We start from the raw sequence: 23,047 nt of genomic DNA, 5'->3' as shown, positions 1-23,047 counted from the left end.
TAAGCAAATAGACATTTTTAAAAAATGGTTATCCGAACTTACCTAAAAGAGAAAAGGGCCAGTCAAATTTAACATAAGATTTTTTTTTTTAATGGTTCTGTGCCTTTTAATACAGTGTATGTAAACTTCTGGTTTCATCTGTATATATTGGATATTATGTTAAATAATCAGTTTTCCAACATACAACAAACAGCAAGAAAAGTATAAGTATATAACTGAATAATAATAAACTAAATAATAATTATATAACTAAATCATATTTTAGCTATTATTAATTGGACAGATTTTTCTAAGTATATACTGTATGAGAAGGGCTGCAATACAACAGGACCATGTTTGAGTCTAGACCATTCAGGGCTTTGTACTCAACAGGATTTTGAAGCGTATTCAGTCTTTAATTGGGAGTCAATGCAATTGACAGAGCTGGACTAATATTATTGTACATCTGTACTTCTAAGCACTCTAGCTGCTACAATTTCAACCAGCTTAAATGAACAGTTACCTACCCTACCAGCTAACTAGCCAAATAAATAATAGGAGCTATAGTAGTAACTAAAAATACTATAGAAATGGCTGCTGAGTAAATGATGACAAGGTTTGTTTATTACTTTCAGAGCATGCAATTGTTGGCCATTATAACAATTTTGTGTCAATTTTTTAAAAAGCTCAGTGACCTGAGTGATGAGTGTCCTTTATTGGAGAAACATGAATAATGATGTATTTTTATGTAAACTAAACATTACTTCATAATAAACTAATGATAAGTTAATGCACGTGCTAATCATGAACTAACTTTGACTACAACATGAGTCACATGAGTTCATGTGTGAATAACGGCTACATTAATTACTTGTTAGTTCATGTTGTTAAGTAATTTTTGTTAAGTCATATTGTTAAGTAATTTAGTAAATATTAACTAACATTTAAGTTTAAGCTAAATGTATGGTCACTTTACAATAAGGTTCATTAGTTAATGTTAATTAATTAATTTACTAACATGAACAAACAATGAACAGTACATTTACTACTGTATATGTTCATGTTAGTTAACGTTAGTTAATGAAAATACAGTAGTTCATTGTTAGTTTGTTAACTCATGGTGCATTAACTAAGGTTAACAAGCATGGACTTGGATGTTAATAATGCATTAGTGAACGTTCAATTATGATTAATAAATGCTGTACATGTATTCATTATTAGTTCATGTTAGTAAATGTATTAACTAATGAACCTTATTGTAAAGTGTTACCAAATATACCAACATGATCTCATGAGCTGTTATTATGTGTATAATTTTGTCATGACTTTACTTGGAGGGGCACATCACCATTAACTCATCTTTACTCATGAACTCCTGTGTTTCAACAGTTCATGTTGATGACGACAGAACACTTTTCTATTGTTATTCGTTGTCAATGCACTTGACAGACGTACATAAGGAGTTTATGAAGAATGGGTCAAGGATGATGTGCCCCTCCAAGTAAAGTCACCCTGTCATCACAAGTTCATGATGAGAAAATTAAACATAAACTATTGTGGTAATTAATACATTAGTTAACAAACAATCGTGTACTTACAATGATAATGATGGTTATTTTACATATTAACACATCATTATGCATGTACTTTTAATGTTAGGTGTTACCTAGAAAATAATAGTTGGCTACAAAGTCACTTTAGAATTATAAGGTTCTATATGACATTTTTGTCAAAATTGAGTTATTCTTGTATTTTTATTAAATGACAACTTCTTTGCATTATGTGATGTTTTTTTATAAGTTGTTTACATTTTAAGACTTTTTATCTAAATTATTTAAATATTTACTGGAAATTCCTGCAGAGACTCTCTCCAAGGATGAAGATAATTGAACCGAGAGCAGTTTTTCTTCTAACTTTGATAGAAAATGCAGATTTGGTCTATAATTTACTAATTCCCTAGAATCAAGCTGTGTTTGATAATAAAAGGTTTAATGACAGTCATTTTGAAGAATTTGGGCTCATATTCTAAAAGTTTTAACAAATTTAAAATATTTTTTTAGAATACGTCCTACAGGTTCTAGAACCTATAATGATTGGGTTGTTTATGAGAAACACTAAACTCTGATGCTATAGCATCTACTATTATTTCATTGCAACGAAAAGAGCCAATCTTATGTGCTTTATGACCTACGCTTGTAAAACATTTCATTGATCACATATCACCTTTACTACAGCGGTAAAGCTCTTGGCCTGTACTTATTAAAGTCAGCACTGCTCACCCACTTTAGACGGAATAAACTTAACACCATTCCTAAAGAGCAAATAAAATGATCAATATGCATTTGGCACATGTATTTGCTTTCAACAGAAACTGCTGTCAGGTCCATATGCTCAGTTAAAATAGCGTCACATTACTTGCTGTACATATGAATTACAATATGTCCTTAAACAGACTTGGCATGGCATCTCATCATTAGTTATTCCCTAAATAACATCCCTCTCATCCTCTCCTTCATTAGTCTGCATCGCTCCGCTTATCTGATCCGCTGTCACAACTGTTACATCTGCACTTTTCCTCTCTCTCATCAAGCATTTCTGTGTAGCCTTTCCAAAAGCATGGGCGGAGGAAAGTGGAAAGGGAAAGCCCACCTACAGAGCTCAGCATGTGTGTGAAAGGCGTACAGATGTGTGGGAGCAAGTAAGTGGAATTCAGCCAAAGAAAGCTTTCATCATTGGAGAATGATCACATAAACACCTCACTTCATGTCCTATGAAGAAGGTTGTGGCTTGTGTTGGTGGTACAGACTCTTGAGATTTGCATTGCACGGTTTGAAGCGTTTTATTGGAAGCTGAAGCTTGTTTCTTTGATGTCCGTAACATCCTTGAGATTTGACCATTTGGCCAGTAAAACTAGTGCCCAGGGCATTGGACTGTCAGGGGCCCACAAAGCCGGAGGCCACTCAGCAACTGGCAACAAATGTCCCTCGTTACATACAGCTGATCAGAATGACTATTTTTAGTGTAGGTTTCCTGAAAAGCTGCTCTCACATTGGTGATAAAATGTTATTTTTGTTTTAATTCTCAGGTTAATTCTTTTTAATTAATCTTTTTATGTAAAAGCAGATTATTTGTATGCATCTCAAATGTGTGCAATTTTCATTTTATTAGATCCAGTTATTTTGCTAAACTGGTATTTCTTTTTTGATTGTTTTTGAAATGTATTGCTGTCATTTCACTTCGGAAAAATCACACCAAGAGCTGAGTGACGATGCATTTACATGCATTAAACACTTACAGTGAGGAAAATAAACATTTCTCCTAAGAAAAAGTGCTGTTGACTTGAAATTTTCAAAGAATTACACATATGAACAGAAAACAAATCTACTTAGTTTTAAAATCAAGTTATGTGTAATAAAATGAAATGACAAAGGAAAAAAGTATTGAACACATGAAGAAAGGAAGCTGTACAAACACAGTAAAAGCCCAGACAGCCGCTGAAATCTCTCAGAAGTTTTTTAGCAACCCTCTGCCCTTTGTCCTTGTAAATTATTATCAGCTGCTTCAGTATAAATAAACTTGCTGTGCTATGTAGAATAAAAGAAAACGAGTTAACCGAGGAAATATACTATTTAAAGTAAACTGGATTCAAATAATTGAAGGGTTTTTTTTTGGGGGGGGGGGGTGGGGGGGGTGGGGGGTGGGGTTGGGGTTGAAACTACAGGAGTTTTCCAGGAGAAATAACAAAACGGTAGGGTGGTGGGAGTTGGGTCTAAAAAACGGGAAAAACGTTTCAGGTCATGACGTTTTACGTTATAATGTGGTTCAAATGATGGGTCTGCGACAAAGCAACTACGATTTTGGAAAACACTGATCACTACATTGTTCCTTTCACAAACGATGCATTGTACTATGATTGTTCAGCAACGAGTTACGAGGTGCGTTTGGGAAACGCACCTCAGAATGATATCGCAAACTGGTATTTATTATAATTTATTTGCCACTGGTTTACCAATAGTTTACATCAAGAGTACTGCATTTTAAGTCGAGTTACGTCCTTGTTTGGGAAACGCACCTCAGAATGATATCGCAAACTGGTATTTATTATTATTATTTATTTGCCACTGGTTTACCACTGATTTACATCAAGAGTACTGCGTTTTAAGACTCTGCTTCATGTTAAAAGTTCAGTTTCAATCTCTTTCATTATGTGTTTTCATGCTATGCTTTCCATCTGTGTTTCCTTCATGAAATATTGGTGAACAGTTGCTTGGATTGAGAGTGCACTGATGTCCACATGTATGGCAGAAAACAAGCACATCCTTTTAAGCCGGACAGTTTGAGGCATGAAAAATGTATAACTTGACCATCTGCAGTTCTGAACAACACCTCATATAAGATGCTTTATTCGTGCTGCTTTAACAACTGCAGAGACGTATTGATTTGTGAGCGTTCATATGTAAATATCTCACTCAAAAGCAACATCTATCATTTCTTTTCTCCAAGCGTCTCCTTTTCAGCTTTGTGTCTTGTACACCCTTTCATTTTCAGTCATTCACAGCACAGTGCACCAGACGGCACATCTTTCAATCCTAACACTGCATTCGATAAGTAGAGAAGCTACAAAACAATTACTCAGCAAGCAGAGAAGAGCAACACTATTAAACCAAAGCCTTCTCGCAGCGCGAAGATAAGGATAGTACTTATCATCACAGCCCAGCATAAACGGAAGAGAGCTGACTGAAAATGCTTGGTGTTGTTCCAAACGTGCAGGAAAATTATCTTTTGCTTCTCTCTTCATCCTTCGGCCCACTGTCTATCCTCATGACAGACTTTTATTCTTTTTTCATACAGTTAAACAGCAGTCTTCATTGTGAAGTATGATAATCACAGAGGCTTGTAATGGATACCTGGGGATGGAAGGAAAGCATATGGAGTGTGTTTAAACTGTCAAGAAGGCAGTGAACTTAAAGAAAGGCAAAGAGGGAGTGAAGTTAGGTGGGAGAGACCATACATCACAAATAAACGCTTGCTATTTTGGTGAGCCATGTCTCCGAAACCTACAGTAAGAAACTGTCACGATAGGTGGTTGGGGAAAAAGGAGCGAGGACTCAAATGCAGAGAAATGGAAATTTATTATTAATAAAAATAAAATAAAATGCAAAACAAACTACCACGAGGGGGAAAACACCAGAAAAACAAATAAACAAACAAATAAACAAACTTGACTGGGCAAGCTGGTGGGGATCGGGGCTGGAGCACACGACAGGACAAGGAGAGAAACGATAACGAACTGCCAAAGGACAGCAGACATGAGGGGAATATAAACCGAAGTAAATTAACATACAATCCAGATGAACACAATTAACTAATTATAGGTTAACAAGGAGGGTGGGACTAGACAATAGACGGGAGAGCACATGACACAAAGAGACAACACAAGCCACGAGCTCACATAAAACAAGACTAGAACACCCAGCCAATGAGAGAAATCATTAACCGTGTGTTCATGACAACACAAGCACATGGTGCATGTAAACACGCACCATGTGCTAAATACAACACCAACAGTAGACTAAACACAAGACACGAGTACACAATGAATGAATACACTCACCGTGCACTCACACACGCAGCGTGCATGTTTCATCCCAGCGCTGACAAAACCGAAACCAACTGGACTGAGAAGCTGGGAATGAAACACCATGCTGCAGACAGACAAACGTGAACACCCAGACGGGAGCGCGCACTTGCAAACACGCAAAGACCTCACGCATCCGCATCAAGCGGGGATGCGCACGGTCTATGCGCGTGCACAAATGGCGCTCATAAAGAGACACACACAATGACAAAACAAGTGCTCGACCCAAGAAAACTCGAGCCGAGCAAAACAGGACAGGACTAGACAGAGCTAGTGTCCGGACTCTGCCACCAAAACAAGAACTAACAAGACCAGAGTGGCAGAACCCTGACAGAAACTTTTAACAAATAATTGCTCTGTGAAACAGGTGCTCCACAACAATTTCAAAGCAAATTCATGCAAAGTTCATGCAAATTCAAAGGTGTATAAATCGCAGAACAGTTTTATACAGTTCTGTATACATTTCTTAGCTCTTTAGATCACAAGAAGAAACAGGAATTTTGTGGAATGTTCTGAATTTCTCCTTAAGAGTTTCCCAGTGTAACGAAAGGTCTGACACAGAGGGATCCATTTGCAGTATATTTATTAAACAGAGTTTAATAACAATAAGCACACAGATGTTATGCGTGTGCGAACTCACATCAAACACAGTTGTATCAAGTCGAAGGGCTGGCGGCAGGCAAACACAAGGTGAGTATTCAGGCATGGGTCAGAGGCAGGCGGCGAGAATCAAAGTCAGTATTCAGGCTAGGGTTCAGGGCAGGCGGCAGGCAAGACAAGGTCGAGATACAGTCCAAGGTAATTAATGGGAAAGCAGGCAAGGATGAGAAATGCTCAGTAGTGTTAGCCGAGGCAGAACAAGACTTCGCACTGAAGCATGTGTGAGTGCTGCTTATATGTGTGTGCCAGGTGATTATGGGATGTGCTGTAGGTGTGTGTGACAATCAGTCAATAAGGATGATGTCATGTATTTGAAGTCCAGTGATGATGACCTCTGCTGGCCAGCGAGGGGAATGACTGGGACCGAGTTGGTGACACCCAGATGGAAGAAAATCTTTTTCATTTACAGGGGAATTTTAAATGCTATTTAGTTTTTTCTAATTGAGATTATTCCACAGTTATAAATAGGCTATGTTGTGTTAGTTTACCTAGAACAGAGCTTAATTATATTGTAAACAAACTATTCAGGCCCAATCCCAATTCTATTTTTGTACCCCTTCCCCTTGGCCCTTTAAACAGAGTGTGAAGGGGAAGAGCTTAAAATTTTACCCCTGATAAATGGGAAAGCACTACAAAACCTGCACACGTCATCAAATGTCACTGCGATCTCTTGCTTCATATGAGATCGATGATCGCAAATGTTTTAGTTGTGTTTTTTTTTTTTTTGGTATTTATCTTTAGGAAATCAGTGAAGGCAACGATATCATGTTATCATAACAGTATAATGTGGCATAACTATTCTATACTGTACTGTACTAAGCTCATAACTATACTGTGCATTTACACCGTGGCAGTATTTATATATATTCATATGTAAACACTAGAAAACACATTAACATCATAGCAGACACCGTAAAAAGCTCATTCACAGACACTAGACTTTTCTGACAGGGTATTGGAGTGTCATCAAGTGACAGAATGTTGTGGGACTGTGGGAGTTATTAGTATTGATTATGTATAGTGAAATTTAGCGGTTTTTATTTTAGCATTTTTTAAAGCATGATGGTAAGATACGAACACAGTTATGAATGTATTAAAACAAGTGCTTGTTTGTTGTAAAAATTTGTAATAATGAGAATAAAATATTATTTTGTGCATCTCCATAGTTCCATATAGCTATTTTGCCGTTGCAGATTGTGTATTCTGGGAAATTTTTGTGCTCCTTGGTTTCGAGTGTGATCCTACAGAGACCTGGAAGGGCCGCAATAATGAAATAAAAAATGATTGGGAGAAAAAAAAACTCAGTCATAGAAAAATATAGATTTTAAAAGTTTTTACATTCTCTCGCAAAGATGTTTAGTGTTTCTTCGCAAAACTGTTGTTCCACAAACTTTCTGTTCACTTTATACATGTCAACCTGCCCGTTTTTGCTGGGATTCTCCTGTATTTTACCATTCTATCCCGCTATCATCCTATTATTAAGCAGTTTTTATATTTCTCCCATATTTTTAATTAATTTTAATTATTATGAAAACGTCTGCATTCACTATCTTTGCAAATAAAGCTGTGCGCCGGTCATCGCCCTTCCTATGCAACCTCTGAATCCGTTAATGCATGTACTGTATAACAATGTACAGATGAATGCTTTCATTACTGATCTGTGCATTCTTAAAGTGACACCTTTTTTATCAAACAAGTGAAGAGCAGCAAATGAATCTCTCATTTTGTCTGTTTGATAAAAGAGATGTTACTTCATTTACATTCGATTACTTTAGTAACTGTTTGTGCTCATTTAAGAGAAAATGAGTTGTGTTAAAAATAAAACACGCAGGACAGATATGTTTATATATTAAGTGTATTTGTCTGATCAAACACACACCCGAATCCCAAAGTGTCCTGCACTTTAGCTCCTCTTTAAATAGCGTGTACAGAAGCTAATCTGGAATCAGTTTATTATACAGAGCGCATTTGTCGGTCAATGCTTATACATGCATTCACAGATTCATATGTTGCACAGAAAGGGCAATGGTTGATGCACAGCTTTGTTGAATAGAAAGTGCTGCAGACATTTAAATATTAATTTCAACATGCATACAAGTTTTTAAAAAATGGGAGACATATGGGAACATAATTAAATGATAATAGTGGTAAAGAATGGTAAAACACAGGAGAATCTTAACGACAGAACAGAAAAACTCCCACCTAGTTTTTTTTTCTTCCACCCATTTTTTCTCTACCATCACATCCCTTCCAGCTCTCCGTATGATCCTGAAAAAACAGTTTCAAGGGCTATCTAGCCCTTACCCTTAGCCCTCCGCCTTCAAGCTAAGGTGAATTAGGACAACCTACCCCTCATTTCATGTGAAGGGGTGTCCCAATTCTCTTTAACTTGAAGGGAAGGCAAAGGGCTAATAGGTAGAATTAGGATTGGGCTTTAGTAATATACAGGAGTGAACACCACATTTAACAATCGAATTTTCCTTAAAAATTTAGGTAGTGGCAGCGGCATTTACACAGTGTGTGAAACCAAAATGAACAGCTTATCACATATTTAAATTAATGGGAATTAGAGTTTTCTGTTTTTTCTCCAACCCAAGCTCATTCTGGAAATCAGGTAAGACAAAAAACGGAATCCGGAAAATAAGGGCGAGAACGCGGCGGGATCCGAAAACGCGGTTGAAATCGAAGACGAGGGCTTTTGCTTTTTTTTTTTTCCCCGATCCGACGGCTTTTCGCGCGAGAACGGCGCGGGCGCGAACGGATCCGCGAAAACAAAAAAACGCTCGAATACGTACCTCCCGGGTCATAAATCGCGGTCCGCAGAAACGTCCGCGGGGCTACGTTTCCACAATGAGCCCGGGTTGTTTTTCTCTTTATGCTGTGTATCACAAATCACTGTGATTAAGAAAAAAAGGAGCAAAGAATAAATAAGCCAATAATTAACTAGATTACATGTAATCTGGACCACATCAACTTCAAAACATTTTTTTTTTTTTTTAAAGGATTGATTAAATCAAAAGGCAATTCAAAGGGTTGTGGACATGGCAACACTTCAAGAGTGCACTATGCAAATGAGCCCTCTAAATGAATACGGTTTAGTTAAAATAGCAACAGAACAAGTCTTTAGTGTGGTTGCTATTTAGCATGATTATCAAATAACTAAAGCTGTGTTATAATTACGTAATATGACTTACACAGCACTTTCAATGTCCTGGTTTTCTGTAAATGACTAACATGAACTGCATGTACAAAATGTTCCTAAGTATGCCATGAACAGTGGTGTAAAGCAACTAATTACAAATACTCCAACTACTGTAATTGAGTAGTTTTTCTAAGAAAATTACTAAGTTTTAAAAATGTGTTCTTTAACTCTACCTTAAGTAGATTTTTAGAGCAGTATCAAGAAGATGTCCAAAATCTTAACATGCAATGACTCAGAGTCTGTTTATAGACTGCATGTCATTGATGAGAGAACGAAATATGTCGACTGCATGATGACTGAAATCACCGAACAGCTTTAAAAAATCATTAAATCGAATGAATGGAGAATGGAAAGAAGGGTTGAATGAAGGAAGGAAGGACTGAACTAATGAAGAAAGGAAGAACCAAATGAATGAAGCAAGGATTCAAGGAAGGACTGAACAAACTCAGTTCAGATTGCATGATTTTAGCCAACCCAAGCTCATTCTGGAAACGTAGCCCCGCGGACGTTTCTGGAGACAGCAATTTACGTGGCCGGAGGTACATAAATGCCGCGTTTGGTTTTTTTCGAGCGAACGCTGCGGGGCGGTGTGGCGCCGCTCCGCCCCTCCTCTTCGCGCTCGCCGGCCGACGGCTCGCCTCCGAGTGGAGGGCTTTCCCGATGCAATCAGTTTGTCCGCCTAGCTCACAGCGTTGCATCGGCGAAGCGGAGGCCCCGGAGGAGGAGGAGGAGGACGAGCCGGAGCCGGCCGAGGTGGACGACGACCGGGATCGAGTCCGGGGAACGGCGGGTTCCGGAAATCAGGTAAGACGAAAAACGGAATCCGGAAAATAAGGGCGAGAATGCGGCGGGATCCGAAAATGCGGTCGAAATCGAAGACGGGGGCTTTTGCTTTTTTATTTTTTTTCCGATCCGTCGGCTATTCGCGCGAGAACGGCGCGGGCGCGAAAACAAAAAAAAAACGCTCGAATACGTACCTCCCGGGACGTAAATCGTGGTCCGCAGAAACGTCCGCGGGGCTACGTTTCCACAATGAGCCCGGGTTGATTTTAGCCCCGATTTTGACTCGCCAACAGGTTTTGAGAAATCGCCAACAAATGCCTGAAATCACAAGCGATTTGTGCTCGTTAGCTTGAGTAACAATCACACAGTATGAACTGTCAAGGACGTGATCTGAGAGAATCGCCGATGAGTCACCGTAAGATATTTGGCATGCTAAAGATCTGGAGCTGTCTGTGACTTAAACCATGCCGTGTGAAATATGTTCTGATTGAAGAAATAAACAAACAAATTGAGCGAACGAATGAAAGGAGGGATGAAAAAAGGAACAAATGAATGAAGGAACGAACAAATGAATAAATGAAGGACAGAACAAACAAAAATGGAAGGAAGGAAGAAAGGAAGGAAGGAAGGAAGGAAGGATGGAAGGAAAGAAGGAAGGAAGGAAGGAAGGGAAGAAGGAAGGAAGGAAGGGAAGAAGGAAGGAAGGAAGAAAGGATGCAAGGAAGGAAGGATGATTTCTAAATGCACTATGGAATGTTACGTTTCCACATCACTGCACAAACATGTAAACGCATTAACCAGCCACAGTTTAATACTCCCTACTCACTACACGCTACTCTTGAGTCCTTTTGAAAGGTCTTTTTACTCATACTTTGAGTAATATTTAAAACAGATACTTTTACTCTACTTGCACTTTTGTGCAAGTAACGGTACTATTACTTGAGTATGATTTATCAGTACTCTTTCCACCACTGGCCATTCCAATTTGTCCTACTATGGAAGTCAATGGTTACAGGTTTCCAACATTCTTCAAAATATCTTATTTTGTGTTCCAAAAAAAAAAACAAACAAAAAAAAACAATTAAATAATAATTCTTTGATCTTAATGCCTTTTTTAATTACTCAGAGCGGACCAACTTACATCTAAACTGACTGCAAAATGTATACGATTATAAATGGTTTATAAGCTCATTCGCCTTATTTAAATAATCAACACATTTTATTCTTGTAATTATTGTATTTTTCGAGATTTTGATTCCACAGATGTTTTATTCTTTTATGTAATCTTTTTCTCTTTTGCTGTATATATATTTTATTTAATGATGTTAATATATTACATATTTTATACTTATTTAACATGCTTTGGTAATACTGTACAAAATGTCAGCAGCAGATTTTAACTGTCAGTGGGTGCACATGGCTCCAGAATAGTATAAAGGGGAACACTTTATTCTGATGGTCCATTTGAGTATTAGGGCCTACTCACACTATGCCATCCGTAACGTGCCCAGGCGCGTTTCCTGGATCGTTTGAGAAGTGTGAGTGCACTGAATCGGGCACGGTTCACTTGGCCGGCCCTGGCCCGGTTGGAAGAGGTGGGCCTGAGCGTGGTTCACGCTTTGGCGCGGTACGTTTGTAGTGTGAGTGCAAAACGCTGCAAAGCCCGAAACTAAAAGCGAGACGTGACTTTAAGGGACTGTTTCATACGGATTTATTAATCATTCTTACTGTTCAATGAACGCAAACTGCCCTAGATTATTAAAGACGCAAACCCCTCACTGCATGACAGCTGCGCACCTCCAGCAGACCTCCTCATTCCTGCAGCACTTTATGATTGTTTATGAGCGCCAAAAGTGGCGGATCTGTTCGGCGAAATATCTGACTGCGTGTCACCGCATCCCTAAGGACTGTTTAGCGAAATATTCGACTGCATGTCACTGCATAACAAACGACTGAACGATATGACGAGAAATCTCCACTGTGCTGAGCGAGAGCGCTTGCTGAACAGCGCAGCATCGATGACGTAAGCGTGCCCAGACCCGATTGTAGTGTGAGTGCGGGCCATCGGGGAAGAAGGGAAGGGGGTCAAGCGTGCTTTGGCCCGGTTCGAGGCAACTGTACATAGTGTGAGTATGGCCTTAGAAGACTGTCTGCTTAATATCTGTATATACTGACATGGTAACACTTTAGAACAACTATCTGTTATAACTAGTTAATAGTTCATAAGTTAACTGTTATTTAATGAGTTAAAAATAACTTGTTAAATGATAGTTAATAACTAGTTAATTATTTATTACTGTGCCTTATAGATAGCCAACAGATAACTTACAAGCTGTTAGTTAATAAGTTATAAATGACTTGTTAACTGTATTTAAATGTTTTACAACTAGGACCAGACCGAATCTGCAGACGTTTTTTGCTATTTCTGCAGAGAATTTTGGTAAAAGTCTGCGGACTTCTGCGGAATTATTTTGGGAGTATCTTAACTAAAACTTTAATATATGAAATAAAAAAATATATCTTTTTAACTTTTATTTAATATTTAAAATGCAAATCCAATTAGATTAACTTTATTTGGTAAATAAAGCAAGTTTGTCATATAATATATCTAGTAAAAGACCAAAAATAATACTGTACAAACTGCATTGTACATAAATAAGGTAAACATTTTCATATTAGTCAATAATATTACTGAAATCAATAAAAAAACTGAATAAATATAGACTTTCACACATTTATTCAAGTAAATAAACAGAATTAATGATGGGCTAAAAATCCGGAATTCTGCACACACAGATACCGTTTGGGCCTATTTATAACTATACCTAATACATTAGTAATAGATCTTGAACAAGCTGAACAAGTTATATTACTTACTAAAGACTTATTAAGTATCAGTTAATAGTTTATATATGTTATTGGGGCGTTATTCTAAAGTTAAACTATTCTTCATTTATTAACTGTTTGTAAATAAGGAATAGTTGCAACTTTAGAATAATGTCTCAATAACATACTTAAGCTAATAACTAACACTTAACTAATATATTAACTCACACTTTACAGATCAGTTTTTCAGTTCAGTTGTTTGTTTACCATGTGCTTATACCAGTAATAAATATTTAACAAACTATTAACTTTTATTTAACAAAACATTTATAACTCATTAACTAACAGCTTATTAATGAGCCATTAACTAGTTATAATGGATAGTTAATCTGAAGTGTTAGCAAACAACCATTCAACTGACTGAAAAGAAACAGTGAACGATAAATGATAATAAAAAATTGTTGTTAAAATCACTTTTTTTGTCGCATGTAGGTTACCATGTGTTGTGGATAAAAGGTGCGTTTTAAACCGGCTATCACCGCAAGTATATTTGCCCCCAGAAACTATGCAGAGCCACTGATACGATCCAAAACCAGCGACGAGATGATCCCAGGGTTTCCATAATCCTGGACCAGGCTGTATCCTTAGCAGCTACTGTGGTGGTCATGGAGGACCGGAGAGTATAAGACTGATTCTGGTGATGCTCCAGGGACGGACAAGTCTTGCTGACGTCCAGCTTCGCCTAGATTGCAGCTATGCACAAGACGCTTGGCCAAAAGAGAAATGGTCTTGCCTAACTGAGCCTGTGGTTTTTAATTCTTCACTTTTGCCAATTAGTTTTTTTCTCACCTCTGTCTTCACTGGCTTGCATGCTTCGGCAACTTTAGAGCTGTGCATCTATGGATTTGCTCTTCAGTGTTTGGATTCTCAGAAGTGGTTATTAAACCACACTGAACTGAACTAAACTGAACTGAACTTAAACACTGAAAACTGGACTGACACTGTTTCAATTTACTATGATCTCTATATGAAGCTGCTTTGACACAGTCTACATTGTAAAATCGCTAAACAAAAAAAAGTGAATTTAATTTAATATTTCAAACATGTGGGAAGCACTGCAGCTTTGTAATTTGTAACAAATGTGATATAAAATAATTCAATTTTCTCAACTCATTGCCCATTAACTATAGAAAAATAATAGTTTTAGGCAGGGGTCTTTTGAAAATAAGATTTGAATCAAGATTACAATCTTTTACTGATTAATCATGCACATCCAAGTCGTGTGGTCCTTGAAATGGAGCAACACGCACTCCTCACTCATGTGTGAAATAACAATTAAGATCCATAAAAGACTGCAATTTAATTTATTCCATTGAAAATATTGTTGCTCATTCACTTGTGCCAATAATTATAAAGTTAATTGCGATATTAACAAAGAAATATTACAACAGTTCTCGCCTGAGGGGAAACACAATCAGCCTTTTTACCGCGGCCGCTGTGGGTTTTGATAAGATGTGAAATCATCAACAGAGTTTGAGAGAGCGTAGAATTTTATTAATGTCTTGCAGGCACTGTTTTATTACTCACAGTGTTCAGAGCTACAAAAACATATGAACACGTAAAGAGCATGACGGTTAGCACTTACAAAAGACACCACAATAACACCTAGAACAAGTGGAGATGTTGATGAGAATCGAGAATCTGCTTTTCAGGTACGGACACACATGCACACGCTCACACAGATACATCATGAATGTTCACTAATATGTGTTGTTTATTTATTTAATTAATATTGTTCTCAAAATCTATTTACGTACCAAAAAAATATAAATAGATTTTCAGTCTGTATATATTGTCTTCTACTATCATCTGCCTGTTGCTCTCGAGTCTGAAGTGCAAGGCTGTCATTAAGAAAGACAATAATATCGGATATATTAAGCTACAGGGCACAATACAGTACACAGCAGATGTTCAGAAAGGGAGACAACAGAGCAGTCTGTGATCAAGATGACATCCAGCAAAAGACAAACCACATGGAAGCGTTAAACAAAACAAGCAACAGCCGAAAGCACAACAGAAGATCGAGACGTTGGTGTACAGATGTATTGAGAGTCAAGAAATGGCACATCTGTTTCTCAAATATAAGATCAGATTGAACCAAATATAAGGTATTTCGGTCACACTTTACCTGAAGGGGTGTTCATAAGACTGTAATGAACCATTTATAATCATAAAGTGACATGTCATGAATATGAATCTGAGATTTAATGCATGTTTATGACAACTAAGATTAAGTGTATATCCTTTATTATATCATGAAATCCAAAGATGATGTTGTTTGAGATAACTGGTCACACTTTACAATAAGGTTATTACTTAATGTTAATTAATGCATTTACTAACATGAACAAACAATGAACAATACATTTACTACAGTATTTATTTATGTTATTAAACGTTAGTTAATGAAAATACAGTTACATTGTTAGTTCATGTTAACTCGGTGCATTAACTAATGTTAACAAGCATGGACTTGGAAGTTAATAATGCATTAGTAAATGTTCAGTTATGATTAATAAATGCTGTACAAGTGTTGTTCATGGTAAGTTAATGTTAGTAAATGCATTAACTAATGAACCTTATTGTAAAGTGTTACCAGATAACTTGTCATAAATCTGTCATAAACATGATTGTCATGAGGCCATTAAAAGTGTCATGAATTTTATAACAGCTTCATTAATATTTTTCTTAGCCCCAATTTAAATCTGTCATAAAAAAAAATGTCATTACATGTGATTTAATATAAATGATGCTGTTTAAAAATTATTCAATTGAGTATTGAGACTTTTAATGAGATGTTCCAATGGCAAATCTAGTCTAATCTACTAATAAGCATTGCAAACTACACTCACCGGCCACTTTATTAGGTACACCTGTCCAACTGCTTGTTAACAAAAATTTTCAATCAGCCAATCACATAGCAGCAACTCAATGAATTTCGGCATGTAGACATGGTCTGCAGTTCAAACCGAGCATCAAAATGGGGAAGAAAGGGGGTTTAAGTGACTTTGTACATGGCATGGTTGATGGTGCCAGACTGGTTTTTCAGAAACTGCGGATCTACTGGGATTTTCATGCACAACCATCTTTAGGGTTTACAGAGAATGGTCTGAAAGAGAGAGAACATCCAGTGAGCGGCGGTTTTGTGGTTTCAAATGCCTTGTTGAGGTCAGAGGAGAATGGCCAGAGTGGTTCAAGCTGATTAAAAGGCAACAGTAACTCAAATAACCACTCGCTACAACCGAGGTATGCAGAAGAGCATCTCAGAATGCACATCTCGTCCAACCTTGGGGCGGATGAGCTACAGCAACAGAAGACCACACTGGGTGACACTCCTGTCAGCTAACAACAGGAAACTGAAGCTACAATTTGCAAAGACTCACCAAAATTGGACAATAAAAGATTGAAAAAACATTGCCTGGTCTGATGAGTCTGGATTTCTGCTGCAACATGAAAGCATGGATCCATCCTGCCTTGTATCAGCGGTTCAGGTTGGTGGTGGTGGTGTAATACTATAAGAGATATTTTCTTAGCACATTTTGGGCCCATTAGTACCAACTGAGCATCGTGTCAACGCCAAAGCCTACCTATTGTTGCTGACCATGTCTATCGCTTTATGACCACAGTGTACCCAACTACTTCTAGTAGGATAACGCACCATGTCATAAAGCGTGAATCATCTCAGACTGGTTTCTTGAACATGACAATGAGTTCACTGTACTCAAGTGCCTCCACAGTCACCATATCTAAATCGAATAGAGCACCTTTGGGATGTGGTGGAACTGGAGATTCACATCATTGATGTGCTGCGGACAATTCTGCAGCAACTGTGTGATGCTACCATGTCAATATGGACCAAAATCTCAGAGGAATATTTCCAGTACCTTGTTAAATCTATGCCACGAAGAAGTCAGCCAGTTCTGAAGGCAATAGGGTGTCCAACCCGGTACTAGTAAGGTGTACCTAATAAAGTGTATAATGGCTTTATGACAATCATGTTTATGACGGATTTATGACTGGTAATGTCAAGTTGTCATACCAAAGATATCTCAAGCAATGTCACCTTCGCATTTAAAATGACATAACAGAGCAAATGACACTTAATGACAGTTGTCATAAGCATCAAAACCTCATTCATATTCATGAGGTGTCATCTTATGATTATGAATGTATCAACAGTCTTATGAACACCCCTTTAAGTAAAGTGTCTATACTAAATGGCCTTTTTATTTCCAATAGAGAAGGCATCCTTGGTTTGTGTGATGATTTACAAATGCTTTAGTTTTGATAATTTGTGTGACGGCTCTGGTTGGAGCTCTACCGCGGAAGAAAGTCCATCAGGCCGTTTTCCAAATATGGTTTGATTAGCCGCGGGAGCTCAGATGAGTCATGCAATTATGCTCACAGAAATCTAGCTGTTCGCAAGGAGCTGTCTTGAATATGAAAGAGAGGGATGAGCTCTAATTTGTACTAAAAGGACACTGAACATTTGTAAATTGTATAGGCTGCTCTATTCCTTTTGTTTGATATATAAAAATGTACACGTGGACCCTTTTATCGTGGGCACATTGGCATTTCTTTGTGTCGTCTATTGCAGAGACAGCTTATTAGTTCAAGTCAAGAACATTTCACAGTATCGTTATAGGCTAATTCCAAGTAAATGGCTTCTGGGTAACTCTTGAGCAGAACAAAATGCTATGACCTCCACATATGTGCATCTCTGCTTTGGTTCGTTTGACTGCAGGTATTGCAAATTCACACAGAATTTGAACTTTTTAGTAGGGCTGGGAATTGACACATATTTCATGATTTGATTCACTTTACAAGCTCACAATTAGATTATTTTATGCTTTGATTGGATAATGATTAATCGAGCTTTCCTATGTGTAATTTTTTTGAGTTACCAAATTTTAGGGTGACGCTTTGTTTTGATGGTCCCTTTAACGCATTTTGTTGATTTTAAGTTGCATTGCATCTACATGCCAACTAATTCTCATTAGACTGTTTGGTTGGGGTTAGGGTTTAAGTTAGTGTAAGTTGACATGTACTTGCAAAGTTTCTTATAGTCAGTTAAATGTGTTGAAGGAGCAGCATCAACAGATATTAAGCAGTCTACTAATACACAAATGAGAATTCATTTACAACTTGGTGCAATATAGCAACTAATAGTGTACACTACTGTATATACGTGTACATTACTATAGTTTTAATTGTTTGAGTTAAGTGAGATTGATATGCTATTTGAATCAAAATAAGTGTTTTAGAACAATAATTACATTCTTAAAATTTTTTTTTTTTTTGGGCATCAGTAGTCCTTTAAAGAAACTTTACCATCCCTGGAACTTTCCATTGCACAAAAGTTCTTTAAAAGTCATTAAAACTAATTTAAAGACTTTTAATAATTAAAACATTAAAAGGACATAAGGACTTTTAAATTAGACTAGACAAAATATAATTGTCGTTAAAGGGACAGTTCTCTTCCAGAAATTGCTATTAATCAAAGTTGATGATCTAATATAATAAAGTTCTGTTTCTTTTTACAGACCAATAAAAAAAAAGAACTCAGGTCATGTGGGTATTAATTTTGCTTCTCCTGTACATACTTAGCTGTTGACCTTCCCAGGAACCATAATTTCACATACAGATCTTCTTTAAATTCTTCATTCATTCAATTTTTTTAACTTAGTCCCTTATTTAACAGGGGTCGCCACAGCGGAATGAACCACCAACTATTCAGGCATATGTTTTACGCAGAGGATCCCCTTTCGGCCTCAACCCAGTACTGGGAAAGACCCATACACCCATTCACACACACTCATATACTACGGCTAATTCAGTTCACACAATTCACTTATCGCGCATGTCTTTGGACTGTGGGGGAAACTGGAGCCAACTGGTCCAGCCAAGACTCCAACCAGCAACTTTCTTGCTGTGAGGTGACAGTGCCAACCACTGAGCCACCATGCCACTCTAATTTTCTTCAATGTAAAGTCAAATAAATGAAGATAAAGTAAGCAAAGTTTATTTGTAAACTGACTTCAAGAGGATCGCTTGCATGATTGATCACAGCTGGTTCCTTATTAACACTTGATTCACCAATCAGACAATTCCCAACTCACTAAAAATATCTTATCCTAGTATATTTGACTTGAAGAATCGGGAAGGGGGTTGGGGTAGAAGGGGTTTGTCTTTAAGAATCCCCCTTCCATCCCTACTCCCCCTTGTTTCTAGATGGGCGACAAGACAGCCCAGTTATTAGCACTGTTGCCTTACAGTAACAATGTCCCTGGTTAAAGCCCCATCTAAACCAATTAACATTTCTGTGCGGAGTTTGATTGTTCTCCCCGTGCCTGCCTGTGTTTTCCCTGGGTTCTCTGGTTTTCTCCCACAGTCCAGAAAACATGCAACCTAAGTAAATTGAACATACCAATTTGGCATCATAGTCAAGCTCTTAGCAAGCAGTATATATCTCCTTAGCCATTTTTTATCTGCCATTAGCCAGAAATAAGTCATGGGAGCACATCCAGATCTACAGTATCTGAGCGCAAACTTCCCTCTCAACCTGCTAATGAGAGGGAGCCCAGGGCTTGAGGATCTTATAAGCTCAGGGCTCTCCCGGGACAGCATGCCAAACAACCTTATTAGCAATCATCAGCTATGTGAAGTCTTCAAAAATGTATATTGTTGATTTATCAAAATTAGAATCAATTAAAATCATGAAATAAGTATTTATATCCCAGCCCTACTTTTACTGTATGTTTAAAATAAGAAATTCTGATTAATATGCACAAAAAGACTACTACTTTTCTCACAGCCAGCTGTTCTATCTACTACCTTTGAAATTTGCATCAGAAGCGACTAATATCTTATCTACTGTTCATTGCAAATAATAATTTTGATTCAGCCAGAGAGATAGCAACCTGAAGATAACACAGCTGCAGTAGTAATATTAATATTGCATTTCTTTTTTTAAAATCTGCTGATTTTTGTGGCTTTTAAACTAGGTGATATAGATGAAATCTCTTCGATATGGCCTGCTTATCTGATGTAAAATCTAACTATCTGCATTTCCTTCTCAAAAACAATGATATCGCTGGTAATATGCTGTATTGTAATCATTGTAACCATCATTCCAAGATATAAATCTTCTAATAAATCACATAGCCGGTACGATTAAAGACACATTAAGTATTAATACATCCAACCTCACAAGCCTCACACGTCCCTTCTCTCAAAGATTTATGCTGCTGGATTTAGCAGATGGAATATTCACAGATGATTTGCGATATTACTAGAGTCCCTCTCCCAGTTGCTCAACATCTTTAAAGATACAGATATCCAATCCAGTAGACAAGATTGAAGAGGCCGAAGGCGGTTGGGAAGAATATTCTAGAATAAGAGTCGATTTTGGAGACATGGACATGCATTCTGTTCTCACGCCAAGCTCCGGAGCGACAGTCGTCGAAGCAGCAGAAGAAACTGGTGCAGTCTTTTCCATCCAGACACTCATACGCATAATCATCATCCTCGTGGTAGGGAGCAATATTGTTCATCTGCAGCAGAGATGTCCCCGGTCTGATGTTAACCATGCTGGGTTTCTAGAGAGAGGAACAGCAAGGTCAGAACTAAAACAGCGTGCCGTGCAAAAGCAAATGCCAGAGCTGCTGTACAGCACACTCAATTAGCTACGAACAAAAGTACAGTGTGACCTACTCCAACTTGAGCTGTGAAGACGATAGCAAGCTTTGCATAAGCTAATTATGGTTCATATTAGTCAACTCAGTGCTAAATTACTTGTACAGTCTTTTAAGCAACATGAAGTTGAGTATTTTGTTGTTATTTGAAAGAATATCAGTAAAACATTAAAGATTTGCTGAAACTTTGTGTTATAAAATACAAGTCAATTACAAGTTATACACAATATTCAAGTTCCAAGAACCAGGGTAGAGTTGCACAAGCAGTTCTTGCATAAACGGAAAAGAAAAGTCCACACTAAAGGGTTAGGCCCCGTTTACACTAGTGGGTTTTAGTTTTAAAACGGCGTTTTAGAATGAAAACGATCCGCGTCTACACTAGCGTTTTACCCAGCGTTTCTAAACTGCTCTTCGTCCACACCAAAAAGCTGAAAACGCACATCACGTGACCACATACACACTCTCGGGCAAGCGCTGCAGCATTTCTACCCAGATGAGAGCTGTGCTGGTCAGACTGCTCACCAAGCGTCTACCGCTGGATCTAATCTCACTATATTTGTTAAAAGTGATATTTAATTAATCTTGTTGTCTATATCTAACGACATATTCCCCGACTTTGGTCTTTTGAATCGATTACTTGTTCACAGGTAACTTGTTTTGGCTGAGCGCAAAGATAAGTTAATAATTAATGTAACCACGTACATTCTGTATATTGACTGATCGCTTGCCTTTATTTCCTATAATGTATAAACTTATTGTGCGTTACACTTTCATAATGGCTATTGTTGATTATTAAAACTGATATTCAGCAAAGCAGAGGATACGTTTCGTATTTTCAATGAAAATAAAAGGAGGCAGTGATGTTATATAGGCTCTGTTTTATTATAAATAAGCATACAGTGAAGATGCAGCTCGACGCCTCAGCATTTCTGCTGTTTGTTAAGTTGTTAATATCAAAATGAAAATAAGCAGTTCCTTAAATCATGTTTTCATTTTATTGTTGAGAAAGTGAAACAACGTAGCCAGGATGATGTGAATAAGGTTATAAAGTACACTGTTCCCTTTGAAGATTTACTGGACATGTCCTCGAGGGTCTGTTTTCCATATCAAACTTGCGAAGTCTGAACTTACAGGGAGAGGATGCGAGATTGAACTGTGTGTGTAAGCTACTTAACATTGAGGAAAAGCCCCAATCAGATGGGCGAATCTTAGCAGCCCCGCCTTTGTTTTCAGATGTCTCCATTTTCCCCGTCCACACTGAGACGGAGCAGCAGCGTTTTAGAATGAAAACGGCCGCTCCAGCGTTTTCAAAACGCTCCGTTTTCGGCGCTCGAAAACTCCGGCGTAGTGTGGACGGATGGCGTAACCGTAGCAAAACTTACGCGTTTTAAAACGAAAATGCATTAGTGTAAACAGGGCCTTAGTGACTACTAACAAGTTCGTAACTAAATTTGTTCGTTTGCGCCACGTTCTTAAAGCAGACCATAGATAGCAGGTCATAAACTCTCTGCAAAGTAACGTGTAGTAGAATTGAATGGCGTAATACCCAATAAGAAGCCCTTACATCATTAAAATGCTTTAAAATTCTGCATTTATATATGTTGCCCCAAGAAAACCACAACATATTGTGAACACAGCTGTCCAATAAAAATGATTTGATAAATAAAATTTGTTTTGTACATTACAGTACATTCAGTCACAATGGCAGACAACACACATTCTGTATCTGCATTTGAGAGACATGAATGCACACAAAATACACAATATGTTGTCAAAACATTAAACCTGAAATTATTTTAATAGCCTACAGATGACAGAGAAAAGAACAGGGATAAAACCTCAGTCAAATTGTCATTATAATTAATAAATAGAATTAAATGTTTGAAAGAAAATGAAACTATTCATTCACAAAACAAGTGAAAGTTGTAAGGCTGCGAGTTGTAGAGGGAGATGGTTTTTCATCATAAGCTCGTCAATGAAAACTAATCTTGCTGTCATCTCTTTTCTACCATTATACATCAGTAAATAATATAATAAAGTAGCTGCTTTATTTGGAGTTTAAACAAGGTTCAGTGGTGCAACATAAAAATATTTACTAAGTTGTAACTTAGTGGGCCCTAACATACACCCGGCACAATAAGACACAAGACGTGTTTGGCGTGGTTTGTTGCTATTTTCAATTTTTTGAGCTACGTTGTTTAAATA

At 37.5% G+C, this 23,047-nt stretch overlaps 1 protein-coding gene across 2 annotated transcripts in view; it reads right to left on the bottom strand.

Moving 5' to 3' along the window:
* gabrg1 (gamma-aminobutyric acid type A receptor subunit gamma1) overlaps positions 1-23,047 on the bottom strand; it is a 56,266-nt gene that overhangs the window by 4,617 nt on the left and 28,602 nt on the right. Inside the window, exon 9 of one of the 2 annotated variants that reach the window (XM_009307208.5) lies at positions 14,621-20,746. The exons of the other annotated variant lie outside the window; for it this stretch is intronic. Coding sequence (XP_009305483.1) covers positions 20,471-20,746 — 276 coding nt within the window. The 3' untranslated portion in view covers positions 14,621-20,470. Of the gene's footprint in view, positions 1-14,620; positions 20,747-23,047 lie in introns of those variants that run through there. 2 annotated transcript variants of the gene reach the window in all.

Source organism: Danio rerio, chromosome 13 (assembly GCF_049306965.1).
Source record: "Danio rerio strain Tuebingen ecotype United States chromosome 13, GRCz12tu, whole genome shotgun sequence".
Taxonomy (NCBI): domain Eukaryota; kingdom Metazoa; phylum Chordata; class Actinopteri; order Cypriniformes; family Danionidae; genus Danio; species Danio rerio.
The sequence above is the reverse complement of the archived record's forward strand: the minus strand, read 5'-3'. Positions and strand labels throughout refer to the sequence as shown.